The following is a 23,407-nucleotide window of genomic DNA, read 5'->3' as shown; positions in this document are numbered from 1 at the left end:
TTTTCTTTTAATTTTCATTGAAGGGACCTTTGCCATTTGTACATCCCACATCTTTTCCTTCATTTCTGCTTTGTACCACCCCAACTTTATTCCCTCATTGTCAAGCTGAAGAAGGAAGGGACTGAATAATCTTATAGGTAAACTGTAGTCACAAATCCTTCAGGTTTTTCAGTTCCATATAGTAGAAAATGTATTGCATTTTTATTCCTTCTACATTTCTGAAGGCAAAAGGCAAACAGTAGATAAAATAATTAATAAATAATTAATTTCCTTCCATCTCTCCCTTTTTTTTTTTTGTATTTACAAGTAAGCTGAGGAAAAAAAAACCTGTTGAAATCAAAGATATGATAAATAAAACTTAAATTTCTGTACCCTGTTTTTTTGCTGTTTAAGTTTATTATTCTTTACTATTAAGATAAGTACAGTGCTATCAATATTCCTGAAATACATTTTAAAGCTGTCAGTATACCTTAGGAAGTATTTGCATGTAGTATTACACTATATATAAGTAGAAGGGCGGGAGGGAATGGCCTCAATTGTGCTGTGGAAGATTCAGGTTGGATGTTAGGAAGAATTTCTCTGAAAGAGTGATCACGTACTTGAATGGACTGCCCAAAGAGATGGTTGAGTTGCTGTCCCTGCAGGAGTTCAAAACACATTTAAATGTACTATGGGATATGGTTTAATAGGAAAATACTAGTGGTAGGTGAACGGTTGGATTGAATGATTACGGAGGTCTTTTCCAGCCTTGGTGATTCTATGATTCTATTTATCTTTATTTGGACATACTTAATGACCAGATAATTATTTATGGATGAATTTGTGAAATTAGTCATTAAATGTGATGTAATAATACTAATGTTTCAAGGAGTCTTTTATCCCCTTATAGTGACACGTTGTTAAAGTAGAATATTTTAAAAGTTCTTTTCAGTTATTACAGTAAAAGCCCTGAGAGATTACTTGACTTAGCTTTTATTTCTTCCTGGAAATTTCCTTTCATTGATACATTAGAATGAAGAATGAGGTTAAAGGAAGAACTATTAAAACCTTCTCTATTGAGAGGTAGATCTTCCTTATTCATTTAACTCTGCTTGTTAAGGAGATTTGCATGGTAGAGGAGAGCCAAACATCTTGCTTTTTAAGAATAAAAAATAAGCAAGCCTTTTTATGTACCAGTAATGCTTGTTTCTGAAGAGAGTTTTAATTTTGGAATTGTCTCAGGATACTTAAATATTTTTTGAAATAATAATGCATAGTGTTATTATTTTCATTTCTTTAATTTGTAATTAAAGGATTTTCTGTTGATTTTTCTTTTCCTTTTGAAGTTCATATGTATTTATAGAATGCTAAATTAATCTGCATCTTTAATTAAAATTTTTTTCATCTGCAATTAGAAAAATTTAAGTTCTACACCATGACATTGCTTGACTATGATATTTGCATATTTCTCTTTGTTTATTTTGTCTCCTACTTTTATTGAGTCATTGCTACTTATCCGATTAGTATGCTCAATGATTGGAGCAAGGACGCTGTTAAACAATCCCAATGAACATCTTAAGTGTAAACATAAAATAGAGAATCTGGAAACAAATGCAACTACTGTTTAACACATCTTATGTCTTCCAGTCATTTAAGATATTTTCTTAACTAAGTAAGTATCATTTGTATGCAGAAAATGTTTTTAAAATGATACAATCAACTAGCCACAATATTTAAGTATTTATTCTTCTGCAGCTAAAGGAAGGAATCACTATCAAGAAAAACAAAACAAAACAAAAAAAACCTACCTGCAATTGTTTTCATTTGGCTTAGATTTAATGATTCTCTGTGATATCTTCCTCTCTTTTATTATTCTCTATATAAAGTTGGCTGTCATACAGCTTCTTAATGAGAAGGCACAATTTCTTCTAAATAGAAGACTTACTGCTTATTAGCATTTCATCAATTTTGTTCTTTCACAGATTAAAAGGAGAAGCCTACTTTTTCGAATTAAAGAATTTAGCTACTTTCAAACAATCTGAAAATATATTCAACTGAAGTTTTGATGTTGTACTGTACAACCTTTTTTTTGTTTGTTTCTTTGACTGCTTGACTAGCAGAGTTCAGATAGTTATAACATTAAAAAAACAAAACAAAGGAACAAAAAACAAACAACAACACTCCACCCTCCCTACTCTCTCCCTCCCCAAATGCACTTTACGATAACAAATGGCCTTGGTCATTGTATTAATAAAAGATGATTCTAAAATGTGCATATACTAATACAGAAACATGCTAGAGCTTTTCATTTTCCCTTTCCTTATTCTTTCCCCTTATGTGTGGATTCGTTCATTTATGGGGTTTTCTTTACTTTTCTTTGGTTTCAGATGCGAGTGTCTCTCTGGTTTATGTGGTTTCCCCATGTGCGAGGCAGGCTCCGTTCCTCAAATAGTCTCGCGTGGAGATGGAACACCTGGCAAGTGCTGTGATGTCTTTGAATGTGTCAATGGTATGTGAAGTTTTCTCTTGTACCTGCAGGGGGGGAGTATTTCATGTGTCTGTGGGAGATGCTGGGTATTTGGTTATTCTTACTGCACAGCCAAGATTTAAGAGAAATTATTATTTTATTTTATTTTTAGTTCAATCAGTAAGAAGTAACTGGAAGTTTAATTGAAGGTATTCAGAGGGAAAATGTCTTCTGTAAGCTGTCATATTTCCTTAACTTCTAAAGCATGATTTTCTCTGTTAACTGAAGGAATTAGAATTTTAGTGAAAAGATCCTTCACTTTGTGTTTTCCAGGTGCTCTTTTGCCAGTTACAAACACTAGAGTCCTTTCGAAAGTGTTGTTTTTGTTCGTTTTTGCTAAGCATTGAGTCTGCTTCTTGCACTGTTGTAAACAAGAGCTTTGGGTTCACTTAAAAAAAAAAAATCAAATAAACACAAGTAATTTTTAGTGCAAATGTAAAATCCCTGGAAATTGCAATTCAGTATTTCCTTTTTTTTTTTTTTTGCTTCCAGATGGAAATATTTAGAAAAAATATTTAAAAACCTTACATTTGTTATGCAAATATGTTATTTTTGATTTGTTATGCAAATCTCCAGGTTGCTCAGTGGTGTGTATGGTGAGTTAGACAGGTATTTGGCTTCTGAAAGGAGGAAAGGATTCTTGAAAGGCTGCATGCTCAGATAATTTCTGAGCATAAACAAATGACATGTTGGTTCAGTATTTACTTATTAATATTTATTAAGCATTAATTAACATTGTTCCATTGTGTATGTACCACATGTATTTCTGCATTATTTACTGCATATTCACATAAAGGTACATATCTATATACACAGCCCTCTAGAAGAATGTTTGTGATGTTTACACATAGTAATGTTCTAAATACTCACATAACGATTTAAAAATAATCTGCACTGCTTTATGGCCTGGGATTTTGCAAGTGAGTTTTAGAATGGTCAAGTTCATCATGTGTCAGGGACAAAAAATGCAAGGCACAACTCTCAGACAGAGAAGATGGATGCTGACAATAACTTAATGGATAAATGTCTAGTGCCGCAAAAAAAAAAGATTTTATATATATATAATTTATTTTAAAAGTATATGTAAAGTGCATTATAAAAAAGGTATATGTAAAATTTCATGTATATATGTAAAATAAAATCCCTACCCTTACTTTTATTAATTTGAAAGGAAAAGGAGGTAGAATGTTGTTTTAGAGTATGGAAGTTGAATGCTAATATATGGTTCTGGTTTTCAGAAGGATCTTGAAATATTAGCAAGTACAGAATAGTTGTCTTAGATATCAATGACAGATGGAGAAATTTGATTACAATGATAGGCTTAGATCAATTTCTTCATTAAAAAAATGCCATAGACATAATGAGAGCCAAATCAGTCAGTGCTAGCACATACTGTTCTCAGTGTTGAGGTTGGCTAACTGTTGGCACAAACTGTCAGGAAGATGCAGAATTTCTTATTTTCCTACTTCCCAACTGTGATTAATAGCCATTTTAAAGCACATGTTTTTATCAAATGCAAGTTAATTGATTTATAGGTGGTAAGTGGACTGATTACCAACTAGTTCAATTAATTCTTGGGTTTGAAAACCTCTGAAAACAGGCAAGGGTGTAGTAAAAAGGACATGCACACAGTGACGTTCATACGGTTTTCCTGCCATTATAATATCCATTTAATGATAAAATTAAGGGAGTGGATAGAATATAAATCTGTCAGGATCATCAGTACTGAACCTCTGATACATAGACTGCAAATTAAAAGAAAAAATCCAGTTAGTGTATGTTCTGTGGGGTAACTACATTGTGTTGTTTGGTGATGTGCAGTGTTAAAGTATGCCAGCCTTCTGTACTTCATACCTGTGGATGGGATAGGATGATGGAGAGAGGGTAGGCTGTCTGGAAAGGGTAGAGAAGAGCTGGTTGTCCCAGAGCAGCACTGACTTGAGGTGAGGTTAGTGTGTAACAGCTACAAAATACAAATGACACAGAGACTGTTTGCATCATATTGCCATTGCTGTTTGTCAGAATTTGGGGGACGGGTCAGTCTTTTTTGACAAAACCTTTTCTGATACTTAATATTAAACAATATTAACTTAATGTTAAGTTTCAGAAGTTCTACAACAAATTTGAAAGTTTTGTATGGTTCTCTTTGTAATGAGTGTGTGGTATCTCAAAGTAGCACTGGGTATTCACTGTGTTCACGGCCACTGTTCCGTCTCCATAAATATTCAGCAAGAGTCAATGTGTGTCAATGGGTGTAATTTTTTCTACTCAACAGCACCCCTTTACTTCATACACACTTCCATGTCAGACACCATTCTGTCAGACTGCCCCTCTGCTGCCATCTATTACATGGCATTATAATGTAATGGAATATTGTTGGGAAAGTTCGACCTCTGCTATCATCCCATCAGTATCTGCCTCAGGTGTTGTGGGCCAACATCATAACATAGGAGGTATTACTTTCAGAGCAGCCCTGGTATACTGGTGTGCCTTCATGTTCCTCATCCTATGTAATGTCCTTCTTATAGTCTGTCACATAATTATCCAAATATCATAAATATCTCATCAAAACAATATTTGTTTGTGCTTGGAAACAGTTCTAATGTTTCAATTTAATGAAAGTAGATTTTATTATTAAGTTACATTACTACAGTCTTTGACTGTTCAGCATTTAGAGAGTGTTTTGAACTTTCTCATTGGTAATAAGCACAGAATCTGCTTCCGAGAGATGCTCCACATATTTGTTTGAGATTTTAATCATCATGAATGTAAGCAGAGAACAGATCTTATGTAAAGCCAATATAGTGACTGGGGACATAACTTTGTACTTCTAATTATATTAAAAGATTATATTAATTTACCATTACAGTTAATGAACAAGTATTCAAATCTTTCCTTCTAGACAATATTAGATAGCATGTTATAATTTGGTAGGAAAATTGAGCAAGAGATACCTTCACCCTGTGTTTTATTGAAGTGAATTTTAGATTTCTCCAGATCCACTCAACTTTTATTACTCATTTATTTTTGTCTGTTAACAGTGGTGCACTGCCTTCTCTCTCATAGGAGAGGTTGTAAGGAAAAAAATGATTCAGCATTCAATTACTAGCAACAACAAATGAATCTAAATAGATTGAAAGCTACGTGTACAGCAAGAGTGGAAGAGTTTGAAAACAAGAGAGCATCCAAAATCTCTGTTCTCTAATTGGGTATTGATGCATGGGTCTCTTGAATGTAGATTGTGCTGTAGACAGTGGCTTGGAGGCTGTGCCTTTAGAAATTTGAGAGAGCAAATTGCTAAGCATCCTGCTGCTGCTTTATTCTGTCAGTCACAGCTTCCACTTTTGAATAATCTTCCGTGAATGCAGCAGCTACTTTAAAAAGGATCTCTGATGGCTTTATGAAAGGCACTCAGTCGCCCAAGGGAGAGTGGACCTAGTTGGACGTAGAGTGGTCCTAGAGTGAACGCGGGTCCAAGAGCTCCAAATTGTAAGGGACCAGGCTGCTTTATGCCCCAGCCTTGCCAAGAGTGGCTGTGAAGGCCTGTGGTCCCTCCATTACCCCAGGAGCTGAAGGTTAGTCTTCTGTTCCCCTTTCTATTCAGAATGGAAGTACCTAGTGTATGCCCCAAAATAACAGGCTGACAAGGATGACAACTGCCACAGGGAAACTGTGACTTCTTCTATATTGCTTTTCCACTTTACTGGTGATACTATGGAAAAGGATTGTGATTGGCAGCACAGAGTCCAGTTGGAGGCCTGTGCTTAGCTGTGTTCCTCCAGGGTCAGTGCTGGGTCCAGTCCTGTTCAACATCTTCATCACCTTGATGAGGGGATAGTGGCCACCTTCAGCGAGTTTGCTGGTGATATGCTGGGAGGAATGGCTGACACGCTGGAGGGCTGTGCCGCCGTTCAGCAAGACCCGGACAGGCTTAGAGTTGGGCAGAAAGGAACCAGATGAGGTTTAACAAGATTGTTTAAATTCAGAGTATTTTAATAGTATTTGAAAATCAAAGTTAATGACCAGGCATAGCAATGTGAGAATTTGGACTGGTGAATTAAAAAGGCAGGTCAGTCTGCCAAGCCATGCATAATATTTTAGATTCTCTGGATTTGGATTATACCCACCATAATCAATAGGGAAAATGTCTGAAGCAAGATGTTCCACTTACATTTAAAACAGAAGGGTAAACAGAGATGTGAAAAACTGACACCAATCCAAGACCAAATCTAATTTACTTCATTTATTCATGTCAGTTAATAAAAACCAAGATACTAGGTATATTTTGTGGAACTGATGTTATGCGATGTACAAAGCATATTAGATGCTAGATGTTTCAGTTCTATGTGGTTTTAAAAATAAATTAGTTTTTAGTATTTACTTTCTGAAGTAGTAATTATTTTTCTTTTTGCCAAAGTGAAACTTCTTGTTAGGGTAATGTCTTCTGGCTCTCAGATATTTGCAGATGCTTAAACCTGGACAAGGCTGCCAACACGTTGGAGGAAAAATATTTTTATTAAAGAAAGGAATAGATGATGAGAACTGTACAAGAGTCCTACTGCTGAGCATCATCTTTTAGCTATAATGCCAAACCACAACCTTGCATTAACAGTTTAGGGTATTTTTCCTGCAATTGTAAATTTCTGTCATGCATTGAAGGCAGATTGCAGATGGGTTTCTGATGAATGATGGGCTATGGCAGTCCTTACAATGGTGCTGAAATTTTTGCGGGTGCCTGTGTCCTATTGGCATGCCTATAAATAATAGTTACAGGTTTGTCTTAGTCCTGATCACTGTTCCTAGATGCAAGACAAAAAGACTTTGCAGAGTAGTTCCACAGATGTGTTAATGATGCACAAAGTACTGAAGTCCAAAGACTAAGAAGCCAAATACTGCTTCAATATGTTTGTAGGTAAATAAAAGCATACAATGTTTTGCCCATTTACATACTATGAACTAATTCAACTGAAGAGTATCCTTTTCTTTTTTAAAACTCCTTATCAGCAGAGCTTTTGTAAAACTGAAAGCTCTCTATATTTCGTTTGTACTGACACAGGGCTAAAGTTTGTCAGTTTCCTTCCCTTTCATTTAATGAAAAGTTCACAGCACTTGCACCAGTTCCTTCCAGGAGTCTGGTGCAAATTCTTCTGTATTCTGAAGGAATGTCCAAAGTGCCACGACTATGAACCTTTTCATCCTTTGAACAACAGAAAATTGTTTTGAATCTCTCTTCCTCTTCAGACAGGCTAGAAGAAAATGCCCAAACTTGCCTAAAGACAGCTGATACTGAGCATCACGTGTGCTTGAAATAACCATGTCCAGAATAATGCCTAACAAGAGCTGGATGGCAAAGCTCACATGTTCCTGAGCAGTTCTGTAACTTTAAACAAAGACAGCCACTGTTACAGGGAAACTACAGAAGTCTCTGTAACAGCAAATTTATTTTAGATTAGCCCAGACTGTAGACTTTCATTAGGTATAAAAGTACAAGGGAAAAGACCATAGAAAATTGATTTGGTAAAAAAGATTGTGTCTGTCTGCAGTTTGGAGATAAAGGTCTTCAGAAATGAGTGCTTTTTTCTGTTTGTGTAGCACTAGCCTGTGTGGCTCACAGCAGCTCTGGCTTCAGGACTCTTCCTCTCAGAATAATAAGGATGGGGCTCACTGAAACAATCTGTAGAGCAAGATTTATGCCAGTTCTCCCTCATTTAACTCTGGAGCATGAACTTCCGTGCCAAGTCAACTGTGCCCTCTTTGTCATGCGTAACTTGATATTGGAGCAGAGATCTGATATCTGTCCCATCACAGGAACAGCCAGCAGGAACTCTACATTGTACTCTGTCTGCTCTGGATCCTTCCACAGTTTTGGGGCTGAATATCCGTGCCTAGGCTAGATCTTCTGTCATAGGCTAACTTATAGCTGGCAGATGATGAAGTCAGGTTCATAAATCCATGGCCTGGGTAGTGGTCTCATGCCTACTGCATCATTTGGTAGTTGGCATCAGAAAAGGGATTTGAGTTTGCATTTACATTTGACTGCTTGATGCTGTGCTCTTCAGTCTGTTGTAACTATTTTGTCACATGGGGAGGTTTGGTAGCTAAAGAATTTTATATGCAGCATTTTCTCTGTTGGTCACATAATAAACTCATGGTTGCCAGCCTTTCAGGAAAAGTGTTTATTTAATTGATAGCTTTATATTGTCATTACTTTGTGGCTATCATACATTGGTCAGTAAAGCAATAAAATTAGCACTATTTAGAAGTAAAACAGGTGTGAGAACTCTGAGTATCGTCCAGTATATCCCGCTGAAAGAAATGTGTTGGTTCAAATTCCGCAGCAAGATGTTGGCTCTTCTATTAGACTTTCACTTTATGAATATCTAAAGCTAGAGTTCTTATTATGTTTGTTCTGGCTTGACTGAGTCATTAGTCTATATAGATTTAACAGTAATCCTTGTCTTATGGCTGGATGCATATGGATAGCTCAGTAGTTCAGTATGCGTACATATACACTACCATAAATCTGGTAGTACACATATAGTGACATTTTATAGAATTTTTCATTTGTAGGAATAAAGTAGATTGTTTCCTCTCTGGATTTACAGTTTCTTGCTTATTCTTGTTTGGATATTTTAAAAATGAACGATAATTCATGGAAGATGTTTCTACTTTCCAAACTAGGCAGAAATTCAGATCTACTGTTGGGGTGGAGGGAGGGGAGGAGAAAAATAAAAAGTCTAGAAAGCTTCAATCAAAATAGTAAAGTCAGGAACAAATGGATTTAAATGCTTTTTATGTTCTTGGCACTACTTCATTTTTGAGAAGGTTTTTAGACTAACAGCTTGAGTTACATAAACTTGAAATATTTTTCAAGTGTTTGTTTATGTGAATAGCTTTCTAATGAGGTCATAGCTGTTTTCCCGGACACAGTGGTATTTCCTCTTTTTACTTTTTTTTTTTTTTAACACTGCTTTCTACATTATGCCTTGAAGACAGAACAGGCATGTAAAAATCAAACATCGCTCAGGATAATTCCAAGTTTCAACGCTAACATTTAACAGTCATATTAAATGATTTGATTATGCTGACTGGAGCTCAGCATAAGTGTGTGTAGAAGGAACTACTAAGGTCACTGAAATACTTCAGAATTTTGAACAAAACTTGCATTAATGTCAAGAATAACATAATATGAAAAGTTCTTCAGACTCCAAAATTAAGAAGATTCAGGAGAATTCAGCAAATCCTGAAATTTCATTTAAATATTTTTATCTCCCATGTGAGACTGTGTACCAAGAACAATAGAAAACCTAATCTCAAAGCAGGTACAGTTATCACCATGATTTGGCAGTTTTATACATGTAATTAAACAGTTTCCCACATAGTCTATGGAAATCAACAACATATGCAATTGTCTGCTTTTTAAATTTGACTTTGAGTCTGAAACAAGTTGCTTCCTTTATCTCAGATTCTTTGGCTTTGAAAATGATAGATTCATAGCTACTGGACAAATACATCTGCTTAGTAGGCAATGTTTTGCTTCAGGTATCTATTCTCAAGTGTCTTGGGTAAGTTCTAGAAAAGATCAAGAATTTAACATTATTCCATAATGGGAAAGAGAAAGTAGGCTTCAGTGAATAATACAATGATGCAACTGTGAAGTCATGACTTCCTAATGACTAATGCAGTGTAGAATGTGGTATAATTGTATTTGTTCTACTGTGTCAAAACAGTTATATGATTCAGCTGTATGCTGTGAAGCTGCACAACACAGTGTGTGCATACGTAGCAGGCTGAACTGAACGTGTCCTCCAGGTCCTTTCCCAAATATTTAGAAACTTTTAGAGCTTTTAGTTTTCCCATTAGATTGGATTGAATTGAATCATAAGTTAGAGCTCTGCTATACAAGAAATAGTCAAAACAGTCTTGCTGTGTTTTAAAAGCACCAAAGTGACCAGGTAATGGTCGTTACAAGGGTGATTATCTTATGTGGGGAGTATAGCTGTGAGGTGACTAGCAGGGCTCCAGTTAGATTGAACTACTAAGAAGTGTCTGCGATTCATTGTTTGCAATTCCATGTGGTCATGGAATACATGTATCTTTATTCTTATGAACTAACAACAAGAAGAAAAACAACAACAAAAAGCCCATTATGTGTTGGACAGCTCTAAGGCAGTTGAACCGCATGTGTACCAGAATCCTGTAGAAAGAGAGTGCTCTTAAAAAACATCAGAAACTCACTTCTAAAAATATAAAAACGGTATTGCTTCATTTGCTGAAATTTGAAATAACTTCTGGCTCATCCAGAATGAAAAGATTTTGCACCAGTAAAGAAAACTGCTTTCCTTCAGTATTATAATTTTTAAAAAATCAGGATTTTATTTATGAATAACTAACTGCTCTAAAAATAAATCTAAACAGCATTTCTTCCATTGTTTAAACAGACAATAACATATGCTGTATAGTGGAAAGGAAATATAGATGTTTTTATTTAATGAAAGAAAATTTAGTGGTTTTCTGCCACCTGGTTTTCTCAGTAGCAAAATGAGTTTAACTATTTACCATTTATTAATATATGTAAAATACCTGACTCCTTTTTTTCTTCTTCTTTCAGAAGTAAAGCCAACTTGCATATTTAACAGCATGGAATATTATGATGGGGACATGTTTCGAATGGATGCTTGTCGCTTCTGTCGGTGCCAAGGTGGTGTCTCTATTTGCTTCTCTGCACAGTGTGGTGAGCTACACTGTGACAGGTATTATGTACCGGAGGGAGAGTGCTGTCCAGTATGTGAAGGTACAATATCTTTTAAATCCTTTCTTTTTTTTATCTTTCTGCTTTTTTTGTTGTTTTTTTTTTTTTTCATTGAAAATGAATGAAGAAGTGTTCCATGTTGTTCTAAAATTTGTCAGCTCCTTCTTAATCAAGTTTTTCCTTTACATTTCTTGATATGATCTTTGTCATGGTCATGTGTGCAGTACTTTTTGAGTGCCTTCTTCCCAAGTCTCATGAGGCTGGTCCTAATTTCTACACCAGAAATTACTCTTTTAGCTTATAGTTTAGACATCATTTTGCTCCAAAGCAGTAGCAGTGTGTCTCTGGCAGTATCTATGGCTTTGCAGCCTGCTTCTTCCACTTACTGCTCTTTCGTTCAGCTGAACAACATTTACAATTGTAGCAGAGAACCAGGGCAGTAATCTGGCTTCAGTGTTTTTCTATTCCTCCCTTACCCTGTTGACAGCCTGCTCGTCTGCTTGTTAGGCCTGCAGTCCTCCTAAAAAAAGATTCTGTGGGAAATTTCACATTGGCCCTCTTGCTTATACTGGAAAATATTTGACACGTCTTCTGCCAGAATACAAACAGGATTCCAGGAGAGGAAGATGAGGGCTGGCGCCTTACATTTGGATCTTGCCTTCCTGAGGGTCAGAGTATGGCCAGGACATAGAAAAAGGCCTGTGAAGCACTCCTGGTCCATGTGGTTGAAAGTAAACTTAGGAATGACATCTCAATAACAAAATAAGTTGGAAATCTCAAGTCTTCCAAGTCAAATTTCTCAGTTCTGAATGATTAGTTTTGTTGAAATATTTCCAGATTTCCTTTACAGTCTGATAAAGTTGGTACAAAAAAATCCAAAACTAAACATTGTAAAAAATATAATCCAGCCATCTGTAGATACATTTTCCTTTTCTAGATCTGCTTGTAAAATATAAAATTTTAATGGAAATATTTAAAAATAGAACACTGAGTTTATGAATGTTATGCTGACTTAACATTTTCAACAGTAAATTTCAATATTGAAATATCATAAGTTGTTGCCTGTATTATTGTATCTCTGTATACCAGAGCATGGTCCTTTCTGTTTGATAGTGATTTCATGTAACTCTTTTTAAATAATAATAAATCATGACATTGAAGTTATGCATGCATAATATTTTGTCATAAATGGAAGTGTAAAATTTCTTGCTCTATTGCAATTTCTCTTATTTCAGACCCAGTTTACCCTGTAAATAATCCTGCTGGCTGTTATGCCAATGGTCAGATCCAAGCTCATGGTGACCGCTGGAGAGAGGATGACTGTACTTTCTGCCAGTGTATCAATGGAGATCCTCACTGTGTTGCTACAGCCTGTGGGCAGAGCTGTTTGAATCCTGTCAAAGTTCCGGGAGAGTGCTGCCCAGTATGTGAAGGTGAGATCTGCATTTCTTTTGTTATCCTTCATACTGTCATGGCTGCTTCTGACTTAGTAATTACTAATTTACTTTGTAATTTCGAAGGATTGAAGTAGCTGTTACAGCATTTCCTGTGACTTTAACAAATTAGTTGGGGAGAAGGGAATAAAAATAGCTAATTTTTAAACATAATCTAACCACAACTATATGTGGCCATATTCAGTACTCTTTTGGTCTAATACAGTATTAAAATCAGCATTATTAACTAATTTGACTCCTTGCTTTTATTAAAGCTTATTAATAAATATAGGAGGAATCAGAGGATCAAAATGTTCAGCTACAGCTATTACTTATAATTGAATTATTCCTAATTTCTTATTCATTGCTATCATTTAGTTACAATTCAATATCTTTGTACAATATAGCTTCAGACTGAATATAATTACAATATGAAAAAAACATTATTTCAGTGAAACTTCTAAGGGATAATTATTAGGTAGGAGAGAGATTTTGATTTTTAGAGTTTAAGATGTAGTTACATTTTGTGGAAATATATGCGGTTTATATAACAGACTGAGATTTTAACTTAGCTATATGGAACAGGTTGCCCAGTGGGATTGTGGATGACCACTCTCTGAAGGTGTTCAAGATCAGGCTGTAAGAGGCTTTGAGCAACCTGACCTAGAAGGAGGTGTCCCTGCCTATAGCAGGGGTTGGAACTGGATGATTTTAAAGATCTTTTCCAACCCTCATGATTCTATGATTTTGTGATATGGCAGACCCCTGCCCAACCTGGCAATGAAAACGTGTAGGTGTGCAAATGAATATATTTTTAAAAATCTATGTGTTCACAGTTGTGTTTTTGGTAGTAGCTGTTCATCATGAAAAATGCCTCATCACTTGGTTTCAACATCATAATTCTAGACCTGTCTTCAGAGCCGTATAGAAACTTGCAGGGGTACATGCTCAGTGAGCTGCCACTTATTTTTACTATTCCATCTGTGATGGAATGAAATGCATTTTGAAATGAATTTTGTGTAACTGCTTGTAGCCCTTCTTGGGTTGCAGCATCTATCCACGTTCACTGGATAGTTGCTGCTTAGGAGAAATCTGTGGAGCATAGACTTTTCTTGTTGGTGCTTTTTCATGTCAACATTCTTGTCGCAGGATATGAAGAAGGTGTCTGATAATGTATGAATTCTGCCCATGAAGTGATGAAAATTACTACTTTCACGCTGAAATAATTTTACGATGAAGCAAATTATTGTCTTAATTCCCAGTGATTCTCTCATGATGTGTACCACAGAGTATATGCTGTCACCTCTCTTAGTGTGTATGGGAGTGAGCTAGGAAATATAGCATGGACAGGTAGATTTATCTAAGTATTTTCTGTATGCTGTGTTTTTTTCTCCAGTGGGAAGGGACAGAATGTCAGTATGATACAAGTGCTCTCAAAAAAAAAAAAAAAAAGAAGCTGTCGCTGATAATGGCAGCAGTGGCAGCAACAGTCTCCATGTGCTGAGAAGAGCACAGGGCTCCTGAGGGCCTGGTAGAAGTCAGGCAGAGCTGACTGAGCATGTGGACAGTTCAGATGGCAGGAGGCCACGTGGAACTGACCAGGGAATTTGAATGTCGTTTGGATGTGGAATTCCAAACAGCTTGAAATGTGTAACTTTCTGAATGCTTGTCAGCAGTTGTTACTGGACTTGCAGAGAGGGTAGTAATTCAACTGCTCCTAGGCTCTCCCAAATTCTCTTTTGTCCTGTGGATGCAGGAGTGGGATTCAGGTGCAGGGATCCAGATCCACTTCATTGGAGCTGCCAAGAGGGAGAGGAGAAATATTGGGTAGACATATGGAGGGGAAACGTGTAGCACTGCTGTACCACAGCAGGGTGTACATTGTTTTAGTCTTCAACCCCCTGGACAGCCTTCCTTGAGTTGCACTGTAGGTAGCATCTGCTCGGTAGCATCAGTGTCCAGTTCTTTTTGATGTTTTCACTAGCAAACCTGCAGACCCAGTGCAAACTGAATTTATTTAATTTCCAGACAACAAAACTAGAAAGGGCCACCAGCATCTTGGAGAGCAGAGTATGAATTTGTTTGATTTAAAGCAGAAAGTGAAAAAATGTTGACTGAATTAAACAAGAAAAAATCTACTGAACTGTGTTGGAAGAAGTTCTTCAAAAGTCCTGACTTGGGGTAATTGTTACACAGTGGTTTTCCAGGAATAGTTCGGTGATGAATGAACAGAAATTCAACATAGATTAACAGAGCCCTGAGAAGGCAGGTGCCATACTAAAATTAAGGCCACAGATACAGTTTGCAGGATGCCAAGTCTTGATCTCTTTGCTATGGGTAAGTCCCTATCTGGCATACTAAGTCCTCAGTCCTTTCCTGTACATTATTCCTCCAAAAGCCATGCAGACAAGCTGACAAGAATCTGAACAGGAATTATGAGCATGGTCTGAGTTTAGAAAAGCACATCATAGGAGGGCAGATAAAGTACTCAATTTATTCTAAAGTTAATTATGACTAGAATGAGAAGATAGCAGCCTTCAAGTGCCTGAAAGGTTGATGTAAAGTAAAGAGAAGCAACATATTTTGCAATATCTTCTGAAAATAGGACAAGAAGTAATGGTTTTGGATTGCAAAAGGGAAGTTGTACTAGAGAAAGGTAGATTGTTGAGGAAAACAGAATTCCTCCTGTGGAATGCTTTGACTGAGATCGTCATTTTGTTTCATTTAGGGATCATGTTGTTTGTATTTTCAGTCTCAGTGAGAGGAGATGCTCTCAGGAAATTGCATACATAACTGAAAGTAGTTATAGTAGCTGATAGGCAGTTTTCAGTGTTTATGCAGGTGATGACTGTTACTCAAAAATATACAGTTGCTTTCGTCTTAAAGTATGCGTAAGAGTGATCAAAGGCCTTTTGGAAAGACTTCTGCTTACACTATGCCTACCCATCACCTCTTGCCAGTTTTCCAATACAGCAATGCATGTTGATTGTACTTGTGCAAGACGTGCCTAGATAAAAGCCCAAGGTGAGAGCAGGAGTGAGGCAGAAAGCAAGGGTCTCTGATAAGGCATGAGGATAGAGTGACAATGCAGTGTGGGGGGCAAGACAAGACAATATCAAACATTCAGACCAGATTGTAAGAAGCTGTAAAGCTGGTATAAGATTGCTTTTAGAGACAAAGCTCAATATCTTGCTAAAATGCTTTGAGCAGCTTTGTTCTCCCTCTGGAAAAGGGTTCTTTCTCCCCTTGCAGAAAAAAGATGGTTCCAGACAAAGTTTTCTGTGTCATTTCTTCCTTCATCAGCCAGCCCCCATCCTTGAGCTCTTCAGTCTATGTTGCTTTTTAAGGCAACCACCTCCTTTCGCCTGTCAGAGCTGGGAAAAGCAGTCCCATCGTGTTCTGTGGATCTAACACAAAGAATTAGTTTTAAGCTTCTGATGGATGGTCCTATAGAACTTCTGTAGCTGCTGTAATGATATTGGTCCTTGGGGATTTGCTTTTGTTTGTTTAATCTATTATCTATTTAGTCTGTTTTTTCTTTCTTTGTTTTCTAGACTGTCTTCATAAAGAGCCAAGGCTTAGGTAATCACATTAGTCTTCTGTGTTTTCCCCACAGTTTTAGAGCCAATGGTCACTTGCAACGCACTGAAATCTCAAAGATAACTCATTCCTACGTATTTAATGAAAGCACACAGGTAGTTAGAAGGAACAGAGTGCAAAGCTTTGGTATGAACTCATACTTCGTTACTCACACGGTTCTTCATGGAAGCTGTTTTGGGTGCCTGTCCTGTTGTAGGAAATGGATCCGTAGGGAGTCAGGCTTTTGTTAGTGTTGCTTTTCCTAGAACTGTTTGCTTCTCTGTTGATTAAACATTTGTCTTGGTTTCTAAATGTTTGTGCAGCAATTCCATTTTTAATGAAGTTTAAAAACTGGATTCTGGAGCTTCAAATAGCTATTAGTATCAATATGTAGTAGCATGTGAGTAACACCAAACAAGCTACAGTGACATGAATAACCATGCCTTCCTCAGGCCACGTGGAGACAGCCATCTGCAAATAGGAGTTATAGTCATGTTCTCAGTAAGCAAATATTGAGTAGGGTATTAAGAAAATGGTTGGTTATTTGAAAAGAAGATAATAAACACAAGTGCTGAAACTTGGCATTGATACCAAAAACATCTCTAAGGAAAGTGGAAGGCTTCCTACATTCCCTTGTTTCTCCCACAGGCTCAGACTACAGATAGGGAAAACTTGCAGCCAAGTCAGTTGATGTACAGTAGTTGGCTGTCACCCAGTGAGTCGTTCTGCATGAGAGCTCTCAGGTACAGGTGGAAGGGTTCCAGCATAAGCTATGAATGAGAAATTAAGTGTTAGACAAAGTCCTCTCAGAGGACTTTCATGAATAAGGACTGCATTACTCAGCTGTCATAATGGCTGACACTTTATCTTCGCAAAAAGAAATTAACATTTTCATCAATAAAGGGCTCCAAACTGTAGCTGAGAAGTAATTCAGTTCAGTTCCTTTAGTGTGTCCAACACATCATTAAGTAAAAAAAGGCACCATAGTCCAGTGAAAAGAAATTTGATTCATTCTCGATGAAGTCAGTAGTAGAGAACAGTGTTCACTGGCATAGGATTTGGACCCAAGCATCTACTTAGAGCACCAAGTGCAAGTGATTGTTCAGTGTCAGCACTGTAGGTCTGGATGGGCCTTTTCATCAAAGTCAATTAAGAGATTCAAATGCAGTGCTGTAGAGAATTGAGTTTACTTTTGCCAGATCGTGATTTAGTACAGCTTTTATAGACAAGACAGCAGAGATTGTTTAACCACAGAGCCCAGTGTGCAATGAGACATTCTGACAATAAAAGTCTTCACTTTTAAGAAAGTCAGGAATGCTAGACTGATATGAAGTAATCTTTTCCTCTTTTTTCAGTGATTCATCATCAAGTTCATTAGGAGATGGCTATTGAAAGAATAAATAATCTGGGAATCCTAGTGAATATGTATATGTATCTCAGTGCAGCTAAGGATGTCTTTCTTTTAAAGAAACCACATGGGTCATCTAATTAATTCTTTTCAGTGCCTACAGCATTCATAGATTTGGCCCAGATACACACTAATTTAGTGTGTTTGTAACAGCACCTCATAATAATAACTGAATGGCCTTATCTTATCTAGTTGGATGTTTCTTTTATCAACCACATTTATTCAAGTAGAATTGATTGAACTTATTTATTATACTTGAATAAATGTGGTTGATAACGTGGTTGTCAACAAAAACAAACCTCATGAGTTTTAATGTCTATCTGAATGGAGTCCATGCCTAAAAACTGGAATTATGGATTACACCAGATAAAAGCTTTGAAGTTAGCATCTTGGGAATAGAAAGTTTGTGACTGTTTCAGTTACATCGCTGTGAAAAAGTCCCCCTCACACACATGTAGCATTGTTTCACAGGATGCTTCTTCAAAGGAAGAATAAAAATAATATTGAATTATAATAGTTGTTTTTGAGGAAAACAAATAGTATCTAAGTACTTTCAGGTGAACAGTAAAATAACTTTTGAAATTAACAGTCTTTCTGACACAGCGAACCATGTGTTTGGAAGTATTAATGAATATATTTTCTGTTCCTTCTTTGTGACACTAAAAATATTTGCATTTAAAATCTTTGCCTACATTTTACATTATGTAATAGTTAAACACTGATAGTTAACACAGGCAGCTATACACTGGGGGTTGGAAGGGGTGGAATTCTGTGAGTCGTTAGGGATTTCAAACCCAGGAAGGAAATTCTCCTGCTCAGGACTCGGGACTGATATTTTTCATGTAATGGACTGGAGGGGCGGGGAAGCCTGGAATGCTAACTATGAGGATGGAAAACATTTAGTCACTCTTGGAATGATATGAATGTTTTTACAGGAAGCTTAAGTAAACACACATGCTGCTGCTTAGTAGGCTGCAGTTAACTTTTTTGGACTGCAGACAAAATTCAAACAAGTATATGGACTCCAACGAAAGGCTGTTGAGCAGCACACCCTTCAGGACTAGTTTTCAGGCAGCTATCAGAGAAAACGTTTAGTACAGAAATAGACTATTGTTCACTCACACTTTTTCTTAACTTGTATTGTAAATGCTTGAATTCATTGAGTCTATATTTCTGTAAGACTGTTGGTGTTGATTTTGTAGGATCAGAGCGTCTTAATCTAGAGGCAGCTTGTGGTATAAAATGCTACAGAAGAGGGAGCTGTTTCACTTTCCCCAAGCACAGGAAAGCTTTTTAAGACTGCAATTGAGATCTTTGTTCATGTGTAGAACATGATTTTGACTCATTCTTTCTCCTTCCATCTCCTAGAATGCACTTCAATTTTACACTCTCTATGAGATGCTGAGCTTTCTAGAATCCTGTTCTGGTACACTCACATGGCTAATACTTTATCCCAGTGTCCCAGGAAGCATCACTGCTGAATGTAAATGCAGTAGTGTTTTATGTGAGTTGCTTCTCTGGGATTAAAAGTCAAAGTAAATGTATGCACCTCAGAGAGTTACATTTTGAGTTTGTTCTTGTGTGCAGTGAGATTTTTATATAAAATATCTTATTGTCCTTCCTAATTCAAAAAGTAATTATAATACTCATAGTTAATTATTGTTAAAAGTAAGAGTAATGCAATTGGTTAGAATTTACACATGGAACTTTGGGGGAATTTTTTTTTCCACTTACACTGAAAAGGACTTCTTGTGGACAATAAAAGGAGAGAAAAAGAAAGTATGAGGGCTACTTTGAAAGTAACGTCTCCAGTGTTATTATGTTGGCCCACTACATCAGAGATGGTACAGCAGTAAAAGTTGAACCTTCCCACCAATATTCCATTACATGTTGTTGCCATGTGACAGATGGCAGCAGAGGGACAATCTGACAAAATGGTGTCTGATGTGAAAGTGCATATGGAGCAAGGGGGGTGTCACTAAATTCCTCCATGTGGAAAAAAATTACACACACTGGTATACATCAGTATTACAGAGACCAAACATTACATGTGAGCACAATGAGGCGGTGGGTGATGCACTTCAGCGGTGTTGATGGTGACAGCAGGTCACCTCTGCTGGTGCACTTTTATGAGAGCAGCATGCAAGCTCTTGTGCATTACTGGCAAAAAAAATAAAAAATAAAAGAAAGAATAGCTAGTGGTGGTGACAGTGTCGAAAAGCAGTGTTTTGTAGGTGAGAATTTGCTCTATCCGCTAGCGTTGTTGTGTTCTTTGTAGCTGTTGTAATTTTCATGGAGCTTAGAGTACTACACAGGGAGCACAGATGAAGTGATTAAGAGAATTCAGATCCCTGTGTCTGTTTAGTTGGAATAATCACTGTGCTTGAATCAAGGAAAGTAATTTATTGTAGGTGTTTGATTTACACTAATGTCTTCCAATTCTACGCTTCTATGTAAAATATATATATTTTTTAATTGTAATAGTTTTTTTCCCTTTATTTTGAAAGGACATTTGCAAGTGGGTTGATTCAGTAGTGTCAAATATCTGCCCTTTCATTTCTAATTATTTTGTGTTAAATACAGAAGTCCAGATTTCTAATGGTCAGTTAGAAGCAGTATTTGCTTTTAAATTCATTCATATTTAACAATGTCAAATATAGCAGCCTGAACATTAAACAATATGCAGAATAAATAACTTAAATATGATTTCTTCCTTACTTAAAGCCAATTTTGTAAAACCCTGGAGTAGAAATTTCCCTGATGTGGTTTTACTGGAAGTGTGAAACAAAGCCTGTTTTGAGTTGAAATACCATATTCCAAATTAAATCAAGCAAAGATGTTTTTTTACTTGTTTTAAGTATTTTTAATGTCACAATAATAATGAGCTGAAGAAGCTGTTCTTAAGGGATTAACATAAGGATGAACAATAAAATGCCATTGATTAAAGGTGGTTGTGGCTGTCAGCAAATAACATTCTGCAGACAGTTGTGTTTTAACTGCCTGGAAGTTTTGCTTCTTAAATAGAAAGCTATTCCTTAAGTCATGGCATAGATCTCAGAGAGATGGTATTAAACAACATCTGTTTTTACTGAGTAAGGAAGACAGTCAGTACTTTGCAAGGGAATACAAAAACAATTAGAAATTGCAATATTCATCAGTGGATTTCACTGTTATGATTAGGATCCACCGAGGATATTACTGCTTTCGCTAGAGATGTCCTGAGTTGAGTTCTAAGAATCATGCAAGTTGGAAAGATCATTAGGGATCCTCCAGCTCTACCTCCTGCTCAAAGAAGGTCCAGTTACAGCAGGTTGTTCAGGACTTGTTCTAATGAAGTTTCAAGTATTTTCAAGGATGAAGATCCCACAATTTCTTTAGCACTCCATCACCGAGTTTGACCACCCAGTTGGTTTAAAAAAGAAGAACAAAATAACTTGTATGATACTGTAATTTCTCTTGTTTATATCTGTGTTTGTTGCTTCTCATCATTCTCTTGGCCACCCCCAAGATGAGCTGGGCCCTCTTCTGACCTATTACGAAGCTACAGACAGCAGAAGAATTGCCTCCAAAATCATAAAACCATGATAACCCTCAAGCTCCAGTTTTTCATCCTCTCCTCTTACACCGCCTACCCCAGCCCCTGACCAGTTTGGTGGCCCCATGCTGGACATCAGCCTTTCTCTTACTAAGGAGGCCAAAGGTGGACATTACACCAGATATGGTCTCAGAAGTGCTAAACAGAGGACAACTATTGCTTCCCTGGACCTGCTTGTTGTGCTCTCACTGATATAAGTCCTCTTGTCCTTCACACAGACCAAAACTGAACACTTATGCTCTCTTATAGTACACGTGGCTTTGCCATGATAGAGTTAAGTGGAATCCCACTTTTTTTTGCTGGTATGAACTCAATACCCAAAGTTCAAATTTTAAACAATTTTAAGGTGTGGTAGGAAAATGTGTAGAATTTATATCAGCCTTAGGGGACACTCTTATTTATTTTTTTTTTCAGCTCACTTGGAAAGTAACTAAAGAATTTTGTAAATGCAGTCTCCAGAGTTAGATGGAAAAATGACATCTTCAATGAATTGTTCATTTTTGACATTCAGATGAAAAATTGAAGTCAAGAAGACTGCAGTAAATGCTCTCAGATTTGTTTTTGTTTTTATTTTCCAAGGCTTCAGCAGTCATCAATAAATTTGTTTTATTTCTTTTTTATATAACTTTAAATGTTCAAACTGTAAAGTTTGTAAAGTAAAATTGTAATCCTCAGAAAGTTTTTCCCCTGCTGTCACTGAAGCATGGATGGATCAGTTTCTCTCAATTTCTGAGTACTTCAGCCAGGCATTATCCTAGTACTGATCCATGTATAACAAGATCCATGTATGACAGTATCTGTTGCCTCTGTCAGAGGCACAGTACTAGACTTAGATGGACCATCCTGTTGTCTATGTATTTCACATTTTTAACAGGAGAAAATACTCTTTCTGACAACAGCTGTGTCAAATCACTCATAGTAGAAGTGGAAGGTCTCAGAAATCAGAAAATAGCAGAAAGGAATGCTTTGAGAATTGGTTAGAAAACTGACAATGGCAGTATGGTCTTACTCCACCTTGACAAATTTCCTTCTTTGTGATGCTCAAGTTTTGTGACAGTGTTATTAAGGTATGTCCAGAAAAAGAAAGCCAGTTCCAGGTATTGCTGGGAGATCACTGTCTTTCCTTCTTTTCCTGAAAGGTACTTAGACTTCAAGGTAGGATGGGTGAGATTTGGGGATTTGATCATGCACTGTAGAGTTTTTTCAGTGGGTCAGACTGATAGGCTGCCAGCAACTGGAATATCCACCGTAGATTTCGTAACTTCTGAAGTGACTTTTAAATAAAATGTCAGATATAAAACTGTGTTCTATCTGTGTTTATGCTTTCTTTGATGCCTTAGATAGATCTGGATATCAAAGAGTGATTTAAATCTTCCGTCAGCTGAGTGCAGCATCACTTCTGTTTTGTCCTGAGATGGAGGGAAAGGGTAGGCAGTTGTATTGTAAAGCAGACTTAACTAGGCCATGATTCATTGTTAGCAGTTTGTGGAACAACACATTCCAATAGCCTTGTTTCTTTACTACTATAAAACATAGAGTCAAGAACATTTTCTTTGCAATCTGACATGCATATACCAATTTTCGTCCTGCTTTATTTACTGCTGTAGAATTCCTGTTGTTAGCTGAAGAATATTTGTAGCAAAGTGAAAAAGCATAAAGAATGAATTCAAACATTTTGATCAACCTCATAGCATGCAAATTGGTAATCCTTTGCACTGAAATTCTGCATAGAAAATGTTATGCTCGGAGAAAGTATATTGAAACAAGTTATTCTAGTAGCAAGCTGCATTTAACCTTACTCATAAACACTTTACATCAGCAGTATCTGTTCTATTAAAAAAAAAAAAAAAAGCATTGTTTTCAAGCAGACTCTCATCGATTTTTTTCTCTTTATTTTTATCTTCCCTCTTTCTTCATTACAGTTTAATTATTGTAAAATACATAGACAGAAATAGCATATGTTTTTCCCACCAATTGTCTGTTCACTTGAGCACTGGGTTTTTCTTCTGCACTTTCAACCAAGAGCAGCAGTGAAAGACTAACTGGGATCATGTGGCTGTACATGGTTTTTCAAGCCTAACTACTGCTTGCCTGTTCAAATAGCCAGCAGCCTGGCAGCAGCAAAGCTGGCTTT

At 36.7% G+C, this 23,407-nt stretch overlaps 1 protein-coding gene across 1 annotated transcript in view; it reads left to right on the top strand.

Annotated features, from left to right (window-relative positions):
- Positions 1-23,407, top strand: part of CRIM1 (cysteine rich transmembrane BMP regulator 1) — a 159,449-nt gene that overhangs the window by 100,597 nt on the left and 35,445 nt on the right. Inside the window, exons 5-7 of the mRNA XM_065729300.1 lie at positions 2,367-2,488; positions 11,118-11,300; positions 12,494-12,691. Of these exons, the coding sequence (XP_065585372.1) occupies positions 2,367-2,488; positions 11,118-11,300; positions 12,494-12,691 (503 nt within the window). The remainder of the gene's footprint in view (positions 1-2,366; positions 2,489-11,117; positions 11,301-12,493; positions 12,692-23,407) is intronic.

The sequence above is a fragment of the Cyrtonyx montezumae genome, unplaced genomic scaffold, assembly GCF_038088225.1.
Source record: "Cyrtonyx montezumae isolate F1298 unplaced genomic scaffold, pur_monq_1.0 scaffold_0, whole genome shotgun sequence".
Lineage (NCBI taxonomy): Eukaryota > Metazoa > Chordata > Aves > Galliformes > Odontophoridae > Cyrtonyx > Cyrtonyx montezumae.
This window is presented reverse-complemented; position numbering and strand designations above follow the sequence as displayed.